The 20576-nt window shown below is 39.6% G+C and overlaps 1 protein-coding gene across 1 annotated transcript in view; it reads right to left on the reverse strand.

Moving 5' to 3' along the window:
• Window positions 1-13584: 13584 nt before the first annotated feature.
• BMPR2 (bone morphogenetic protein receptor type 2) overlaps window positions 13585-20576 on the reverse strand; it is a gene marked incomplete at both ends in the record, with an annotated part of 95289 nt that continues 88297 nt past the window's right edge. The window contains 3 exons of the mRNA XM_079539173.1: window positions 13585-13835; window positions 15527-16806; window positions 17902-18074. Coding sequence (XP_079395299.1) covers window positions 13585-13835; window positions 15527-16806; window positions 17902-18074 — 1704 coding nt within the window. The remainder of the gene's footprint in view (window positions 13836-15526; window positions 16807-17901; window positions 18075-20576) is intronic.

Below are 20576 nucleotides of genomic sequence, written 5' to 3' on the forward strand. Positions count from 1 at the left end.
GCGGGGCGCGCTGCGGAGCGGCCGGGCCTGCGCGGGGAGCGGAAGAGGGCCGCGCTTAAAGCGACACGCGGCCCCGCGCCGCCCCGGCACGTGCCGCGGGGCTGTGGCTGCGGGCGATCCCCGCGGGCCGGGCGGCGGGGGCGGCGCAGCAGCTCCGGGCCCCGCGGGGAGAGCCGTCGCGCGGGAGCCCGCGACCCGGCGGGGAACGGTGACCCGCGAGCGGGAGCTCGTCCCGGGAGGCGGCCGCACGGCAGCGGTAGGCTGCCAGCGCGGCGCTGGGAAGGGCGAGGGCTCAGCGGCGGCTTATCCAATCGCCTCGCCACCGGCTTAGCGCTACTGATATGTGGGTAATATCCGGGCAGACTTGGCCCTCCTTCCCTTAATCGCTGTGTTTACTGCTCTTCGTCAGGTTCGTTGTGTCTTCTCCTCGGTATTTTAAGGGTAGCGTGTGGCTGCAGGCGTTCTCTTAGCCTGATGTGTCCTTTGGCAAAGAGAATGCAGCTTTGTGTCAGGCTGCTACTCGTATGCTGAATCCCTTAGATGCGAGATCCTCAGCACCTGCAGGCCACGAAGGAATCCATCAGTTCTATTCTTTGTTGCCAGTGGCAGTCCTGTGCGGCTTAGGAGGACTGTCCTGAACCAAACGCCAAGTTCTCGTCAGTATTGCTCTGCAAGATGTGTGCTGCAGTTGAGTACCACTGCCATGACACAAATGGTGCGACAACAAATTACGTGCTGCTCTCCCTTGGACATGTGGCTTATTTCTCTTCTCTCTGGTGCTGTTTCTGATTGAAACCCCCTTCACTGAAAAGCCCCATCCCCTTTTGCAGAGCTCCATTCGTGTAGCTGACACTTTTAACAAGCCTGAAAAGCAAGTTGCTGTGTGTAGGCCCTTTGTAACAGTGCTTGGGCACAGGTCTAATTCAAGCCTTGGGAGTGGCAATCAATTTTTGCAATGGGAAATCAGACTGGCAGAAGAGAACAGGGTTGATGTGTGACTAGAGGAGGTTGCTATGAAGCTAGTCGGCTCTGGTGCACTGAAATAAACTTTGTTCAAAGCTCATGATGCTTGCTCACAGGCTACATAATGGCAATGTAGACTCCATGACGGCAGATGGGTTAGCCAAAGCTGTGTTCAGCATTGAGAACTGTTCTGGGCTACAGGTTAACCTATGTATACTTGGCTTTGTTGTTGCAATTTTCAATCTAGAGCAGAAAATGTACTCCACTGACCTTCCCGCTGTGCCATCACCCACGGCCAGTGCAGTTGCTCAGCAGGTTTTCATTCCTTGGGTTATTTATCTTCTCCAGAAATACTGGGATTGTTTGGAAGCGACATGCCATAAAGGTATTCTTAAGGCATTAAATATTATGAACAAATTCTAATTCCTGTTGCTGTTTTGAAGAGGCAAAAAATGAAAGGTATTGATTTATATCTTTTTTGTATGATGTGCTTTTTGGATCCAAGTCACAATATTTGTGACAATTACAGTGCTTCCTGCATTCTTGTCACAACCGCAAACATGGCACTGCCATGCACAGTTCTGTATAAAGCAAAGCATTTACATGTGCTGCTTCTCAGCAGCCGTGTTGCTTTGCGTGCGTTAGAGATGAACATTCGACATGTAAAATCGTGTACTCAGACCGAATCAGACTGTGTGTGCTTCATACATTCATTTGCTTAAACTAACAAATGTGTTGCAACAGGATCTTTCTCCTACACCCTATGGAAATAAAAGAAACAGCTAAAGCAGTATTATGAATTACTTGCGAGTAGTTCAGAAACGTTCTTAATAACACAAAAGTCAAAGTAATGCCCCCCCGCAGTGGTTTGCATCCAGACGTCCCCCCCTGCTGGCAGTGCACATCTCCCCACACCTGGATTTATCCCAGCCGTCACACGGCTTCCCACATTCTGACCTGCTGGATGGTGCCCGGGCTCCGCTCCACACATTTCATTCAGCTTCATGCAGCACCTGTAGGCTGTTTATTCGTTCCATCAGTGGCTCTTACTCTGCCCATAACACCTGATGTGATGGTGCCAACAGGAATCAAAATAAAAAAAACAAATGAAAACGATTGTCACAAAGGCTGTGAGCCTTCTTCCATCATCTCCCAAACCAGCCCTTTCATCAGTCAGACAAGGGCCGGGGAGGTATAACTAAGTTCATAAGCCCCAGTCCCAATGTACTCTCTACAAAGAAAACTAATACTTAAGGAACCTTGCTGTCCTGAGGACCGAAGGTTTATTAGTAGAATCACTCACTGCTCATAATAATGTATATGAAAAACCTACTGTTAAAAATATCAGAAAGAGCAAACCTGATGGAAAACAAATGCACTCCAAGTAGCTTCAAATGTGTTCTTGTCTTATTCCGAAATTAAATAAATGCAAAGCAGCACACATGAAGGAGAGCTCTTCTGCCTATAATTGTTGCAGCTACAGTAGTTGCAAGTAATGTTGAGGGTTGAAAGATTAAAGACTCCAGGAGTCTAATCTAAACAGTAAATTATGCCCCAGGATATTTTGCTGCATTTCCCATCTCTCCCCTGCAGAGTGGGTTAGCTTTGTTTGTCTGAGAGTTCAACAGCAACAAGGGAAAAAGACATTTTGAGGTAGGACAAATATAATGGAATTTGCTTCTCACAAAGCCTTTAAGATTCCACTTAATACTGCAGAATATTTGGGGGGATCTGGGAAAGCAGGCAGATTGAAAATAAGGTATTAAGATTAAAACAATAAAAACAACAGATGGGGTCTAGGACATAAGTCAAGCTTCATGTAGTAAGTAAAAGGCAACTCAAAGCAAAATATACATGCCACATGTTATAAGGTTACACTCTTTAAGAAAAGTAATATGGTGAGGTGTCAATCCCTCCATTAAAATAGTATGTTGCATATAACTGCTTCCTTCCAACAACAAAGATTTCCTTCCCTTTAGGTGGTAGTTCTTTAAAAAGTATGCTCCAAAACCTTATTATTTATAGCACAAAAGCACAGAGCTTGCAAAATAATACAAAGGTTTGTGTGCATTTGTACTATGTATAGAGATGTAACATTTCTGTATTCCTAGTCCATAGGCAGAACAATGCATATGAACTGTAGAAGAAAACTCTTGGCCTAAGAATATCGAACACTGCTCTCACAAACCACAGACACAATTTCTACTCTATTCTATGAGTATAATGTGTTACTGTTAGTAAAGTGTTTATTTCAATCATCAAAATTATCAATTAACTAGATAAATGGAAATATTTCAATAATGAATGTTTTATGGCCATATTACAGAATGATAAACATTCCGTATATGTGATTAATAGGCACAGATCTATAAACGCTATTCACTTAAGAGAACCTAGAAGACAGAAAGGTTCTTCTCATTCATATCTACAAACTTGACCTGCTTCTGTTTGTTTTCATAGCATTTATAAAAGCCCAAGAAGTTGTGAAAAGCATTCTAGCAGCATGGTTTATTGGTTCACTATGAAGGAGAGATGAAATAACATGACTTCTCTCTCCACATACATATAGTAACCTTGCTGTTACTAGTTTAATTTACTTTAGCACAGTGTGTGATGCGGTGGGGGCATGGGACTCTCTGAATTGAGAAAATACCTATTCAGAGAACAAGGATCCAGTAGTGCTCTGAAGCCTCCTTGCATTGAGCCCTGAGAAGTATGGGAGGTTTTAATTAGCCTGGTCACATCTATCAGTGTGTCTCTGTGCTATCCCATCCTCATGCATCACACCTTGCATTCAGCCTGACTTTGCCTCAAGGATGGCCAGAGAGAGAACATGCTCTTTGAGAAGAAGAAAATAAAGCCAAGCTAGATAAAGCTCCATGTCCCAGTGCAGCTAGTAGCCCCTCATCCAACACGCAGCCAAAATCAGACAAGCTCCATTTAAAGTTTGTGTGCTCATTCTAAAAACGTGCTTGGGCTGTGATGAACTGCCTTAGGAAGATGCTGCCCTTCTCATAGGAATTGAAATGCATCTAGATCTGTTGTTTCCAGACTTTCTCATTATTTGCTTCCTTGAATTTTGCCCCGTGCTCCTGTGATCCCCCCATCTAGAAATGCTGCTTACTCAGATGCTGCCCAGTAAATAGAGACATGCTTTCTTTAATCATCTTCCATGGCTCCCTCCCTGCAGACAGGGCTTCCCCAGAGCCTACCAGCTGCATTCAGGCAGAGTTAGCCACTCAGGACCGCATTTGTGCATCTCTCCCAGACTTTCCCTATAGTACTGGAATCTGAAGAGAGGAACATCCTCTGACATAAAAGTAAAAGGCTTAAGAGTACCATTTAAATTCCAGAAATTAAAACATTTTAACTCACTGAAGGGGAATGACAACCTTTTGGGCTAATATGAAAAGGTGATTTTTATACACATGCAAATATTTTGTTATGCTGGATTTTTCCCATCTGTGTAAAATTAACCTTCTTATCCAATAAAATGTGCTTTGTATCATGCCAGAGAGCAGATGTCTATAATCTCTTGCACACGGAGAATTTACATAACATCAGAATTAGCAAGAAGTAAGTGGGGAGGGGGAACCTGAATGGAAACAAGTGGAAGACTGATGTGGCTGTGTTCCACAAAGTACATTCAGCAGCTGCATCGCTGCTCTGGAACAAAGGGGAATATAATTATTGTTGTTTTACTTTCATTTCCCAGCAGCAAAGCAAAAGCTGAATGACAGTGGTTATTTTTGCAGGAGAGCTGGCTCAAGCATGCACATGAGGTCCTGCAGGGAAATCTCTGAGGAGAATATTCCTTAGCACTGAATAGCTCACACGCCCAGTAAAAAATAGATCAGTAAAATTCACCAGTAACACGTTGTTATTGCAGAGCTGACTCAAGGGTTCTCGGATGCCCCGAGGATAAGACTCAGCCACACCTGCTGGGTTAGGGCAGGACTTGGCTGCTCTTGCTGTCTGCAAGGAGTGATAATAGCTGAGGGGGTGGAGGGCATCTACTAGTTTCCACGCAGCTGCCCCACACACAGGTTCCCAGCCTTTCTTGGGAGCAACAGTCCAGCTTTCCAGGGTACTAGCAAAGGTAAAAGAGGCACACAATTCCTGGTTTTGCTGACAATCAGCATTCCCCCAACTTGCTGTAGAGCTGCCACCAACATCTCCCTCATGCCAGAAAGAGAGGGAAGGGAGCTGCCTGCAACAGGAAATGAGCTGTGTGTGCTTCCCAACATATGAGAGCTCCAGGTGGCCCCAGCCTACAATGACTCTTCCTGACTACAGCCTGATGGGAAAGTGTCAATTTCTTGGAGCTCACCCTGAGAGGACTTAAAAGAGCTCAAGCTCCCATCACTGTCACCAAGACATCTGGATAAAAAAAACGAGCCCTGTGAGCCTGTCCTTAAAGCTTTAAACGTAAGTAATAAAATCTGGTTTGCTAGCCTCTCTTCTCCTGTGATCTGGGATTGCTCAGTTATCCTGAGCCAAGAGCAAGCCACTGCATGCAAGCACAGTGCTGTCTTTCAAGGAGGGACCTTCTCCTTGTCAATAACTGTTCTAATCTCCTAATCCTTTTCATGCAGAAACCCCCCAGGGAGCTGCAGATCCAGCCTGGAACACCGTGGGAGGCTGAGGCTGCTTCCTGCTCCCAGGAGAGGTGAGGCTTGTAATGGTCCCTCCCTATAGCCAGGGGTTCATGAATTCATTTGTGATACTGTGTTGATTTACAGTATAGGCAGGAGTTCAACCTGTGCACTACTTGCCTCAGTTTGTTACTTCATCCTTATTTACGATGGCAAGAAAGCTATTCATGCTGTCTCTTTCATTTGCATTTTGGAGGTAGTCCTCTGGCCAAGGAAGTGTCAAACTTGCAACACCGTCTCGTTTGCTTGCAAAAATCATTATCACTGTGGGTACAGAAAAATAAATTGACAGGAATTAAGTAAGGAAATGTAAACACCAAAGCAACTGAGGTGTGCAGGATGGGCCCCACCAATCTATGTCTAACAGGAAGAGCTAAAGCCAGTGAGGTCTCACCATACAGTGCTTGGTGCTGTAAGGTGCAAGATGCCTGATGCAGCACTCTCAAATGCACACAAATGCTATTTAGTTGCCAATGCAAGCATCTTAATTGCTGACCAGTGAGAATGGTCAAAACAGCAAGAAGAGACACTGCATTAATGTAGCAAAGGCAAGCTTTGGTTATTTCACAGTCATCTGATAACAGTGCAAAGTACCATCTGTCACGTGCCCAAGGTATCCCAAAGTCTTGTTCAGCTCTCAGTGATGATGTAGTTCCTCATCCTTCCATCCACCAAAACACAACTGCAATAGTTCCACTCCTCCAATCCTGGGAGTGTGTCTTATTACTCATGGCCAGTAACACCACAGAAACCCACAAAAGACTATGCTTTTTGTCATTAATATGATCTTTAATAAATGGAATAATGCACCATTTTACAGCAAGCCTTTTCTTTTAGACCTAAAGAATAGCCTTTTAAATGTTCTTATCCCATGTCTCTGTATCAATACAATCTCTTTATTTAGGTTTATATATAACAAAGCAATTCTTACAAGTATTCATAGAAAACTCTGTAGTGGCTTTAACAATGTCAGCTTTCATAGTGGCATCCACAGATGATTAAAAAACAAAAATTAGCTTTTATTTCATACTCACACTGTTCCATGAAACACAACTTATACAGCATAGCAAGGGTACTGGGCAGCTTATACAAAAGAAATAACTGAAAGCAATTATTTATAAATTCATACATGATATTTACTCAATCATTTGAGAGAAAAAACAAAAATACCCGTTAACAAAAGGGTTCTGATGAGAATCCATATTCTAGGGTTTCTCCCCCTCTTCCCCAGAAAAGCTCGCTCAGAAATTAATGCTCTCTTTACCATCCATCATAAGGAAAATGTCAGTTTCACATATCCTTATTTCAGCTTCTACAGAAGACCAAACCCTAGAAATTTGTTTCTGCTGTGTTCATTTTCCTCTGCATTTGGGGGAAAAATAATCGGCAGCAATTGTAAAGTATGATTCCAGCTTATATAAATGTGAATAGAGCACACTCTTCTCTAGAGACAAAAAGCAGACAAGAAACATTATAGACAAACCTTTTTAAATACATTTCAACATCGTGAAAGAGGAGTCACAAAAATCAAGAAATTCAAAAGCGACCAATGAAAGCAGTAACATGGATTTGCCTGTTTCTTTGTGTTCCTTTGACCTAAAGATTACAGAAACATCTATTATTTTCTTTCCATTTGAATAAACAAGATGGAAGTGTGATACTTCATGATACAGTTCTGAAGCACAAAAGAAAAAAAGTGAATCAAGTGCTCTAGAAATATAAACCTCACGCATTTTTGTTGCTTTAAAAACTAGTGAATGATTTAAAAAAAAATAACTTTTGGGGGATCTAAAAACCAGTAAATGATAAGGGTAGTTATTTTTGCTTTAAAATAGTTACCAGGCAAGATCTGTGGTCCTGACAGAGGTAATCTATCTGCAGAAGCCTGTAAGAGCTTTGAAGAAATCCTTCCTTGCTGTGACAGTAGGGTGTGACCTGTGCACTGAAGTTAACCAACTGAACGACCTGCAACTTCACACAATTACTGATTAGTAGGGCTTTTAAAACAATCTGACTTCTACACTACAAATTAGCGTAACTCCAATTAGTTCTTGACTGTTATGCACATATGTAATTAAACTACAGTGAAATAAATAGAATTGGCCATAAAAAGTAATTCCATATTACTAACACACCGTAACAGCCACTAAATCAGACCTGCGTTAAGCCCAGATGAACATCAAAGGGGTTTGGTGTGAATGAGGATTTACCTGAAAACCTGGCACTGCCCTCCCACTGGTGCAGTCCCATTTCTCAACAATAACCACAGCTGACCTGGTGTGGAACCCTGAACCAAGTCACCAGGTAGCAGCCCTAAGAATACCAGCAGTCAGGGTTAGCCCACGAGGCCCAGCGTTCCACACTGGCTTTCCCACAGCTAATCTTAAGTTTTCAAACCAGCGCCAGCTCTTCTTTGCTCCTAACTGATGGCAGACACCTCTCTCATTTCAATAGCATTTGGCTCGAGCACCAGCTTGTTTGTGGCGTCCATGTTTGTGATGCATTGATTTCCCTGGATAAGTTTGTGCCAAATGGGACTCCCATTGCGATTCAAAGGAGGGCCTAAATCTCTTCTGCAGAAGCGGAAGTTCCACTACCAGTTTTGGTCAGTTCAAAAGAAACCTAAAAATGAGAAATCTGGTTTCTTACTATTTCACATCAAAACTGAACATAATTAGGGGAAAAGAATAAATAAAAAATGAAATGGATGCATGTCTACAGCTTGAGTTTTTCTAGGATAACATAGAAGCCTAAAATGCAATTGGATTTAATGGCCTAAACCTCCCCCCCCACAATCAAAGGGTTACCACAGACTTCACTACAGCAGCTACTGCATAAAAAAGCCTTGTAAAATTTATAGTGGATTAAAAATGATGAGGGTTGGTTTGTTGTTTTTTTTTTTTTCCAACTTGAAAGGAGAAATCTTAAATCGGTGACAAAGTGACAAGCATGTCATGAGGGATCTTACACTGCTGGATTATGTCACAGCCTGAGCCCAATTTTATTATAAAGATGATTTAAGAATGATATCTGAAAAAGACCATTATATTTGCTACCAGTGCTACCATCTGATGCCGTAACTCAAGAAGTTAGTCCTGGAATTTCTGCATGACATACGTATGCATCTAAATACATACAGAGTTTACATAAAAATAGATATATTTGGCTCCGCTGCAATAGATTTTTCTTTGAAGAAAGGAATAAAGTTGAACAAAAATTAGTAAGAACATTTAAAAAAAAAAAAAAAAGAGAGACTAATATATTTACCTGGCAAAATACATAGTGGGAAACTGTTGAGAAAAGTTCAAATAATGCAAATTTATGCAAAATACAAAGTCATCCACTCTATAACCCAACTTTCATAGACTAGTCAAACCTATTTCAATCTTTAGTAAGCTGCCCCAAATTTCATATATACTTGGTCATGCATATATACTACTGTGCTAGGTAATTATTATTTTTATGACTTTAAAAAAGCTAATTTTCAGCATTGAGAACTTCATCATTTTCATACAAGTAAAAACTACAGCATGATACAATTTTTCCCATATTAACTGCAATGTGAATTTAAAAAAAATCCTTAATTAGGCTGGAACTTTCCATTATTATGTTTCAGTGGCAGAATGGCTATGATCTTTTGAATATTTTTTTAAAGGAAGAAAATTATCACCTGAACATTGACTCAGCAGTATTATAGTGGTCTTCTGTTGCTGTTTCAAACACTTATAAATACTTCAGGGATATCAGAAAAGAAAAATACAGGATGACTGAATACTGAAATTATGGCATATACTGGTGTACAATGTATATGTATTTTCTACGTAGCAATTCATTATTGTTAAATTTTGCCCAATAATCCATTCCGAACAAACACAGGACATCCTTATTTTCCTTTCTGAGGCAGGCAGAATTAATGAATGATTTTTAAGAGAGCTGACAGATGGAAAGATACACATTTCATAAGCGGATTTATAAGGGTTTTTGTTTGATTTTTTTTTTCCAGAAGCCTGACAGCATCCATCTTGTATTGCTTTTTGTACCCTGTACTGGGAAAAAAAAAAATCTTGATTGCCTGTGGAAATGAGATTATTTTGTAAACGGAAACAAGACTGACATGAATAAAAGTAAGAAAGCACAATATAGAAAAAATGTCAGAGCATTTCTAAACATTTCTAAACAAATTTCAGAGAATATTCTAAACATGATGATATTAACTGGTCTTCCTTTAAATTAGGAATTTCTTTATCTTTTAGCTGTGCAATTTAAGTGCATCTCAGAATTAGAAGAAAGACACAATAAATGTTCAGCACATGAAACTATCAAGCTTTATAAGCAAAGTCAGGGAAATGTTTCAGATAACTTTACTTGCAAATTTTCAATTTAGAAGAGAATACAATTGACTATGCTTGCATGTCTGTTCAAATGGTTAGAATTCACATTCTAAAAACCACGTAATATTGGTGAGGAAACATAGGAAGCAGAAAAAGAGATACCTAACTAACTCATTTAACTTCTACTAGCATGTCATTTTTTTAAAAAACCAATAAGCTTTTGGATTTTGGTTATATATACAAACATCACAAATGTTTGCTATAATATTTTACTTGAATTATACATTATAAATTACCATAGCAAATATTCTACTGTTGCCTATTTGACAGTGGCACAACTCATAGGTATTTACACTATCAGTCTTTTTTTCATTTTTTCTACTTTTAGCTTATCTGCAATATACATGAGATGTTGATAGAATATTATCAACTGTCATCATTATCCTAAAACAAACAAACAGAACCATTTGTGTCCCTTGATTGCAGTACATTTACCACCTATCTCCACGTGTCTGATCTGTAGAATTCTCTCTTACATGCATTTTATTTGGTTAAGGATGATTCCCCAGGACACGAGATGAGATTCAATATCATTTAATTTACAGAGAAAGTATTCTGCGGAGACTGGATTATGCACTGTGAGTAAAAAATAAAATTGGACATTAATAAAATAAGCATTAAAAACAAACTAATAATCCGATCTCATCTAGCTGTGCAGAATTACAATATTTTGTTGTGCACTTAAGAGTTTGTTTTGACTGACCTTTACAAATAAATACTTTTTCTCTACGTAATCTATAGGATATTCTGTGATAAAGTACACATTTCTGTTGTGCTACAAATAATATTTATCCATGGTAGGTTACAAATCCAATACCTTTTACTAATTAAAATTCATCCCCAAAAGGTTTTCCAGGAAGTGACAGAAAAAAGATAGAGAAAATGAAATTTTTATGCATGCTTAAAAAATGTTCAACAAAAACTGCACAAGAATCTTCATCTGGTATCAAAATTATTTTGATTGCATTAAGCATAACAAAAGTTGGGTTTCTTACAAAGGATTGGTCTGAAAAGAAAGGCTAGAATTTCACAGCAAACCTGTCTTAGCAGAAAGAACTAGTCAGAGCAAATAACTTTTCTATCCCCAGAGTCTGTCACGTTAGATAAGTGTCCTAAATATGCTTTTCAGCCCACATTCTGAAATGCTGATGGATGATACATATGTAAGGCAAACCAGAAAGTCACTGGAAAATGAGTGAAGAGTCTTCAATATGCATGATACAGTAATCATCCCAAGTCAACATACTGTACATCAAATGCAGATTTGAAGAAGTCCAAAAGAGATGAAAAACGTGGCCAACATTATGAACAGAATGCCAAAAATTCTGATTGAGGTCTTGAAACCCAGCTGAGCAACTGGCAGGTTTTCAACATCTGGGATGCAAGATTGTAGCAGATGGGAAGCAGGGGAGTGAATTAAAAGTAAAACCAGAGAAAGGCTGCATTTTCTGAAGAGGGAAAGAATAGCTATATATTTATACATCATGATAACAGAACTGCACCTCAGAGTTATTATTTAAGCTGGTGCTTAAAGAGCACAGGGAGCCCAAACTATATCTCATAGCTTGTATTTCCACAACTACACTGAATCAAAAATTTGGATTTAGAGTTATCTCTTGGAGATACGTACAAGAATATAAGAAAAATGTAGAACCATTGAAGGAGAAAATCATAAAGCACAAGCAAGAGTTTGAGAAATAGCAAGAATCAGATGTAGCAAGGTATATATTATACCAGTTATATCAGATGTACAAAACAGACCTAGCAATTTTACCTCATGGGGAAAAATAATACAACAGCAAGGAAACAAACAAGCTTGAGAGCACAGAGCTCCTTTTTCTGGCTGCCACAAGAAGGTAGGTTGGGAGAGGCAAGTGACTGCTGCCAGTATCCTACCACAGGAGTTTGGCAGGATGGCTACATAGAACTTATTTTATTTTTTGAACATCACCAGTTTTCTGAAGTAAAACTTGACCTCATTACCAAAGACTGACATGTGTTATACACACACACACACACAAATATATATATTTAATTTAAATAGTTTTTACTGAAGTATTTTCCATCAGAGTACTTCTCAGGTGGATGAATAATTCTTAAGTGAAAGGAAGGCCTGGCCAGTAAGGAAATTAGTTTGCTTTCAGTAGACAGTAAAAATGATTATTCTAAGAAAAGATCTATATAAGATGGTGAAAAAAAATAATCTCAATACATATTAGATTCACATTCACTGACAGCTAAAATCAGTGTGTGGAGTGTTACATACAAACTGAAAGAAGTGTTTAACCAGAAAAAAAACAACTTTCCCAGCCAAACACTCATACCCATGAATTTTAAAAGCATGCAGTAGATTCTACCAAGACGAATGAAGGGCTTTGAAAACCTGAGGGGAAGAAACGTTTCAGCTCAGCAACAGCAACCAGTCAGGACGCACCTTCTTGCAAAGGTCATCAGGCTGATTTTACCCAGACTGTCTGGAAGGTGTTCAGTCAGGAAAGATTTGTGCCAGATAAGATTCATACTTGTTCCTCTTTGTTAATAAAAAATGTTCACAACCTATCTTCACTAAAGCTCTTACGAATTACAGTTACTTAGGTTTCTGTTTGAGTTGCATTTTTCAACGTACACTAGTAGTGATCTGGTTTTACATAAATACAAAGGGTGAAACTGTACACAAAATAAAGTACAAAAGTGGCTGACATTGTTTCCTTACATTTGTTCAACAATTGGTTACTCAGAACTTGACAGGCTGGCATCTACCACCATTAACGAAACTCACTTCGGTTGAGAAGGATCAGAGGAAAGGTACTGAACTCAATTTTTGTTCCTTTTAAAGAGCCCTTTCAAGCTGGGGAAAGTTCATACATTGTCACCTCAGAGCACGATGCGAGACAGGCAGCAGCTTTGAGCTGGCTACGGCGTGCAAAGTTCATTGTCACAACTGGCTGACTGCTCAACTGTCAGGGAAAACATAATAAAGACAAAAACGGGAACATGTGGCAGTTTTAGAAACACTTTCTCAATAAAGCATACTGTGAACTATAGACTATTGCACATTTCAACATGACACAAGAAAAATGGAGGGGCAAAAGAGAATATACTTTGTAAAATAGAAATATACAGACTAGCTCGCGCACAGAAATCAAAACATGGTTACAAGACACCACCGCAGTCAAACCTGTCTTATAGTCTGCTTATGATCTTAGTGACCTTAAGAAACTGGTCCAAACTGATTATCAGCAATACCTTTTTTTGTTTTTTTAAAAAAATATTTTGAGACCACATTTTTGATACACATATATATATTCCGTGGTCAAAACAGACAGACTTAACTTTAGCGATACTAAATAAAAGTGCAAAAATGTTCAAAAAATAAATCAAAATAAAAAAATATGGAAGCATAAGCTAAAAATTTTCTGCATAGCTGAAATCTATTTAAAGCGAGTCCTTGATAGGGGTTGCTGACAGGAGGAGAAAGCAGTTTTTTAAAATGTCTTCTGTATGTTTGTTTCAAATAATGGAAAAAAAGAAAAGAAAAGAAAAGAAAAAAGTCACTTGTCGGCTTTTAAAGTATTTCACAGGCAGTTCACTCCTGCGTCCTTAGATACCATTGTGGTGGCAGTGCCTCCTTCTGCAAGGTAAACAGCAGTGCTGGATTTGGAGTGCACTGCCCGGTCACCGCCGTTATTGTTGACCTCGCAGTGCAGCGGCTCAGTGGAGATGACCCATGTGGAAGGACGCCATCGCTTCAGCGAGTAAGGAGTTTTCACACGTTTCTTGATCTTTTCTCCTGAGCCCGATTTGCTGTCCTGTGAGGAGTCACCTACTGAACAACAATAACAAAAAGTAGAAAAATAGTATTACAGGAAAGAATAGACTGGAGAGCCCAGGGTTGTTACTCATGCAGAACAGAAGAAAAAGCAGAAAATCCTACTAAGTTAAGCAGCTGTATGGCAGAGACATGGCAGCGGATAGCGCTGTCACTAAAACAAGGGGGCAGATTCTGTTCTCTGTCAGAAATTACTTCAGTGAAGTAATTTGTGTTACCTTGAATGCACATTGGCATCAAACAGCAGAATCAGCATTTGATATTTGAGGGGCTTTTGCAATCATAGTATCTTACATTACCTGTAATGGAAGGTACAAAGAAAAAAAATGTAGCTACTACAGGACACCAAAGGCTAAACATTTAATAGCACAATTAAATCGCAGATCCCCTAATCCTGCTTGGCCTCGCAAAGCAGTTCTTTACATACAAAACCCCAGGCAGAGCTCAGGCCTTTGCCAGGAGGCTAACAGTCTATTTTCTCTATTGGGATCCTGAATCAGGATTTGGGATGTTGCACTGCAAAACTGGAAAAAACGCTTGTCAACTTCAAACACAATAAAAATTCAGCAGTAGAAATCTGATCTTAACCTTCAAATATTTTATTTTCTTCTTAACTTTCAATTAAAGAAAGTTACTGCAATCTTTTTTTTTTTTTTAATTCAATAAAATTTCAATTCATGTCAATGAGTAAAGACAAAAAATAAGGTTTCCTACTTAAAAGGAAAGCTTAAACATTCAATTGCTGAATACTCAACTACATTTCTTGAAAGATCTTTCTAGCTCGTTTATAAACTTTTTCTTTCCAAGCATGCAATGCCTGGCACCCCAGGTTAATTTGCTAGTATGACAGGTTCTACCTAAACACAGTCAGAAGTTTGCAAGTATCTTTTGATGATGACAGTGTATTCTGGAGCACATTATCTAGGAAGTCTCTCCAATAGCCCATGGACTCCAAAGAAACATTCTATGTACTCAACTATAACTGCATTCTTACTAAGGAGATTCTCATTGTAACCTCTTACATTTTTAGGCTTAAAAATCTAATTTTTTTCTGAGGGAGTCTACTAAAATTCATTCTCTAACTACTTTGGTTATTTTTTAATATGTAAGTGGTAAACTGACAAAGGATTGCTTTATCTGTTGAAGCTCAGAGAGCAAGCTAGAGAACGCCTGACTGCCCATTTAGGCTGGACTAATATAGCAATATCAGTTGCTTTATAAGTTACGAAGACATATCATAAGTGTATAATAAAAATAATTTGAACCAATGCATCTTAGAGCCAGTTACTCTTATGAATGATGAAAAATATGGAAAAGAAGACACAATGTGTCCCTGAAGAAAGAAACAGGAGACATTTCAATAACGTTTGCCACTGCCTCACAACAAATAACAAGAGTAGAAATTGCTCCCTTCCCTGAATCAAAGTAGACAGAATAGAAAGGGACAGTTTTTTCCATGTATGTGGAAAGCAGATAGTGACCTAAGACATTATGGAGCTGATGAGAACAGAACGCAGGACTTTATTGAGAAGACTGAAATAGTTCTGATAGAAATTGAATGTATATGAGATTAGTAGGCATACTTTGAGGAGTGAAAGGGGACACAGGAGTATTTTCAAGCAGATATGCATAGTTATTCAGCAAAAAAACGCATCAGAGAAACTTGTTCAAGTTCTGCTGGCACTTACACTGCATACTACTGCTATCCAAACTATTTGTGGCAGATAGATCCAGCGAATTAGGCCTCTGTGCTCTTCTAGTCTGAGTCTGCCCAGGATTTCTGGCTACATTCTGGATAGTGAGTGTAGCTGTGTCTTGCACTGGACACGGATTACTGTTATTGTTATTAACATTTGTTCGGCCATTATCAAGTTGTCGCTCTCTCCTGTCTACTAGGCGGTCCAGAACACCTTCATCATGGCCAACCTGCTGCTCCCGCCTCAACAAGGGCTCATGCTCATCAGGGCTTGAATTAATATTCAGACGACTATCCTCTCCACTGAACTGGTTCTGAAGCATTTCTTGGGCCCTCTGTGCTACTGAACTGGCTGTCTGGCCAGACGGCACTGCCCCATTGGCATACTGGGTCGTGCCAGTATGAGAGTTTATGCCGTGGGTTCTACCAGCCACTCCATTCATGGTAACGGTCACCACATGAGGTTCTGCGGCATTGATAGTGTTCATCTTGGCAACGCCTGTTTCAACTTGCTTCAAGTTTGATTTGTGCTTGCCACCAAATTTTAACCGTGGCTCCTTTGTTGAATTTTTGGTGTTTAGAGGGAGGCTAGTAGGCCTCTTCGGAAGGTTCTGCTGCTTGGGTAAAGGATAGACCTGAGCAGATGGGACATCTGGAATCAAACATGCTTGACCATTGCTAGCTTGCGTGAAATCCTGTTGTCCTGTCACCTCTACTGCAAGTTTTATCAGTGGATAAAGCAAGCTGGAACTAGTGCTGCTGAGTGGATCTGGCCCACTAAACTGCTTGAGTGAATGTTCCATCAGATTCTCATCAGAACTTTCTTTCAGGTTCTTATCTACTTCTTTTGGATCCAGTTTATTTGTCTCTAGATCCTCCTCTGTTAGCTGCAGACAAACTGGTGTGGGCCCACTTGGCTGCATGACGTTTGTAGTATGTACGTTTGTTTCATCTGAATAAGGTATTTCAGATATGGTGGTCATGCCAGTGCTAGGTGTGAGGCCAGTTGTATTGGTGGTAGTAGTATTGGTGGACAAACTGGTGACACTTGTCTCAGGACTAGGGATGCGAGCTTGTGCTTGTTGCCGCTCATAATTAATGGAGTTTCTATTCTTTTCCCCTGAAGTCAGAGGTGTAGTGGACATTGAATGTTCAGACGAAATGTTCTTCACTATGCTGTCAGTGTGGTGGATTGAATCTTCAATGTAGGAAGAAGAGGAGTAATCTGGATATGGCCTTATTTTTGACACTCGTCTATGATGTGACAGGTTCCTTTAAGAAAAAAATCAGTGATATTAAGATCATATAAGTAAATATTGCTGTATATCATAAAGCCTCTAATTTGAAAGAGCTGAATGTCTATTCCTTTTCATGCATAAACTAAGGACAGATACAATAAAAAAAACTGAGATCCTCTTTGAAAAATCCTGGGAAGCAGAACATCATTTTAGTAGGACAGCATTCTTGTCACAAACGTTATTTATACAAGTAAATCACGTAACAGTAATTTTCTTCTATTTGTCCAATACTTGTATTTGTGCAGTTCACTGATAAGATACTGCTCTAGTTGCAAATGATGCTGAAGAAGGCAAACAAGAACTATACTCAAGAGCATAGGATGCAGAAAATGCTAGGAAAGAGTCACAAGCTCCTAAGCCATGAAAAATGTATAATAATGTTAACAATTTATGTGTTCCATGCTTTAAACGGAAATTTTTCATGACAGTGTGCCAACGCTACGCTGCTTTCAAATCCAGATCTCTGGTGTGTATTATTTTAGCACTAATGTCAGTTCTGCAAATTCTCACTCTTGCATCATTTATAATCAGAAAAGGGATGTGCCCATCACCTCTCTCACTGGACCAAAATAACAGAGACTTTAACAAGGGCTCTGTAGTTCTTAAACTGAACAGCTATAAATTCGAGTCCTGGTGATTTCCTGAACTCTTACTGCCTGAACACTCATAGCTTATAGCAGAACATTTTAAACAGAAGTTCAATGCATTACTTAGGAAAGAGTTTTTAAACACAATTCATAGTCACTTCATATCTTTTTAAACTTGTTTGGATAGTTTGTCTAAACTCAGCTTAACAGGCCTCACTGTGATAAAAACAATTATTCACATACAAGGAGCCTGAATTCTGTCAATTGTAAGAATCCAGTGCCATAAAAATGCTTATTTTGTGGACTCATGCAACACAAAACAATCAGGATCTTACACAGAACCCATATGCAGACTAGCTCCCAAAACACATTTAAACATTACGCAGAAACATTAACTGAATAGTGTGCTCTAGCTTCCTTCCTGGAGTGAGCTAAGCATTGGACATTCATTGCCAACTAAAATCAATTTTTTTTCTTCTTACCGCTCATTTTGCATGGCAGTTGACATTGGATTGACTGTTGGACTAACTGATTTGTTTCTCTCCCAAATCATCATGAGTTCTGCCATTCTCTCCTCAGCACATTGGGCAGTTAATCGAGCTTCAGCATCTTGATCCCAACAGTCTTCGATTGTTTCTTTAAGTGACCTCACAGCCTGCCGGGAGACAGACAAAAACACATTTTCTTAAATTATTTTCCCTTTATACTGTGCTTCTAATTTACTGTTCTATGACAGCATTCTGCATAGATGAAAAAAGAAATGGAAGACACACAACACAATTTCTCTCAATGCTAGTTTATGCTACTAACAATAGTGGTACAGGACTAGTATTATCATAACTCATATGCACAAACTGAAAAAATAATTATTTAGGAAAAATTAGAGTTGTTCATGCAACCTTCTGCCTGCCATTGCTGATGTACATATGCTCATTCTCCCTGCTTTATGAAAGTCCTGTACAAAGGATTGACGGTGGCTCTGGAAACCCTGTCACTGGCATCCTCCCAATTCAGCTAATGGTCCCTGCTTTGCCGCCCTGCACTGTATGCAATTGACACAGCCTTGCCCAGTTCATCAGGCTTTTCATTTTCTGTCCACTAATGTAACATTCAAATACCTCATAAATATCAGTGAATTTGTCTGCACTATGAGAGGAGATTATTGCTGCCCTTGTTTAACAGACGGAGAAATGGAAACAGACACACTTTCCTGGGATCACACTATGGGGTGAATGGGGCAGTCAGGATTAGAGTTCAAGACTATCAAATCATGCTGCCATATGGTCAAAGACCTGGAGAGTAGACAACTGAAATTACGAGCACTGAACATTTGTACTTCTACAGATACTGAGCACAGAAAACAGGCAGACGTTTATGGGCCCCTGCTGCCCGTTGACGGGCCACCGTTTGCCAGGATGTCTCACATCTCAGCTCAGCTTTAATCTCTCCTGCACCAGTGACTGTGAACAGTCCCAGCTGGGCACTAAGGCATTCAGTGGGGCCTGCTGATTGTTTCTGTGCCAGAACTGCCTTGTTCGCTTCTGGCAGGATAAGCCAGGAGTGGCTCTGCCTGCTAGTGAAGAGCTCCTCGCCCACAGAGCAGGCTTCTGGCATCACTTGCATCTGGCAAGTCACTGCTGCTCAGTGATGCAGCTATGGCTGCACAGGTGGGGATGAGCTCCCACACAAGGAAATCTTCTAACTCCCTTCCCACAATCAATCAGAGAGGCTAAGCAGTTAAATCACTTGCAGCTGAGGGATGCAAGTTTGAAAACACCATCAGGGACAATGCCAGAATAGAACAGGGGATATGTTTTCTCTACCAAAATAAAAGGCTTCAATCAGTTTTTAGTATTTCAGTTAGTTGCCATCTAGTTGCATCTTTAAGTTAGTGGACACCCTAATCTCATTTCTTGCCCCTATGTAAAGCTCTCCCCTACAGGTTTCACCAGCTGTAAATGTAATCATTATTAAATTTACTAAACTCTCGTCCAGCAAATCTTCTTCTTTTAATGTTTGAAGGATACTGAAAGGAACAGTGATGACAGATAATGCAGACAACATAGTACAGATAGTGACCAAGACTGAAGTTCTAAAGCTTCACATTTATCATAGTAATGTATTTTCTATCAATTTCAGGTTCAAAGGGATCTACTTTAAAATTCACAATTGAGAAATCCTACAATTCATAAAAAAGATGAAAGATAGCAAGTTGCATTATTCTTATTCTACTGATATATTTCCATTACAACATTTGAAATCAAGCGTAGTCCCTGGTTTGGGGTTGGCAAGTAAAACAGAAATGCTGGTAACATCCCAACTCACTTTATAGCCCTGAGATTATCTTATGCACATCATCTGCCCAAATTGTTGATTAATACCGTGGAAAACAATACCACTAGTCAAGGTCTGTATCATAACAAGTGTTCAAGAAGCAGACTGAGACTGCATATATAATCATAAAATGGGGATTCCACATCTTTAGAATGCCCTCATTATGTGACCTAAACAATTTTTTTATTTGTATCTCTAAAAGGAAAAGAGTATATACATTTCTCTAATAGATCAATACGCATGGAAATGTTTTAATCTAACATGTCAACACAGCTTTAAATAATGGAGAGAAACCTTTTATCTCCATGTGTACCTTACATCTTATCCGTAAGGTACAGGAGGTAAGGCCCTGGGTCCAGGGTGAGATTTTTTTTTTAAGACATCTCTTCTAGAGTGCTTACTGAGATACTATCCTCGACTAGCATTGGGTGGAGCTTGTTTTTTAATACCTATTAGAGAACTGCAGGTTACTGTTTTTTATTTCTTCTCTTGTAAAGTGATGATATACATCCATCCTTAAAGCTGAACATTTTATCATTATTTTGGGTTAGTAAAAAAATGTTAGTAACACCACAAAGAATGTGTTAAACAGTTTAAATACAGGGATCATAATACTAGGTCGATCTCTATGAATATTGGAATCTATCAATTTATAAGAACACAATTGGCATTTAAAATGGTAGCCTGCAAAACAAAACAAACCTTAAAGTGCTTGTTTCAACTGTCTTCAAAAATAGCTATTAAGCTCAGGTTCTTCCAACACCACATTTGCCAACATGGCTGTAGTTAAAACAGTTGCTGCTTGATTTGCTGTACAGTTTGG

Source organism: Tetrao urogallus (genome assembly GCF_951394365.1).
Source record: "Tetrao urogallus genome assembly, chromosome: 8".
Classification (NCBI taxonomy): Eukaryota; Metazoa; Chordata; class Aves; order Galliformes; family Phasianidae; genus Tetrao; species Tetrao urogallus.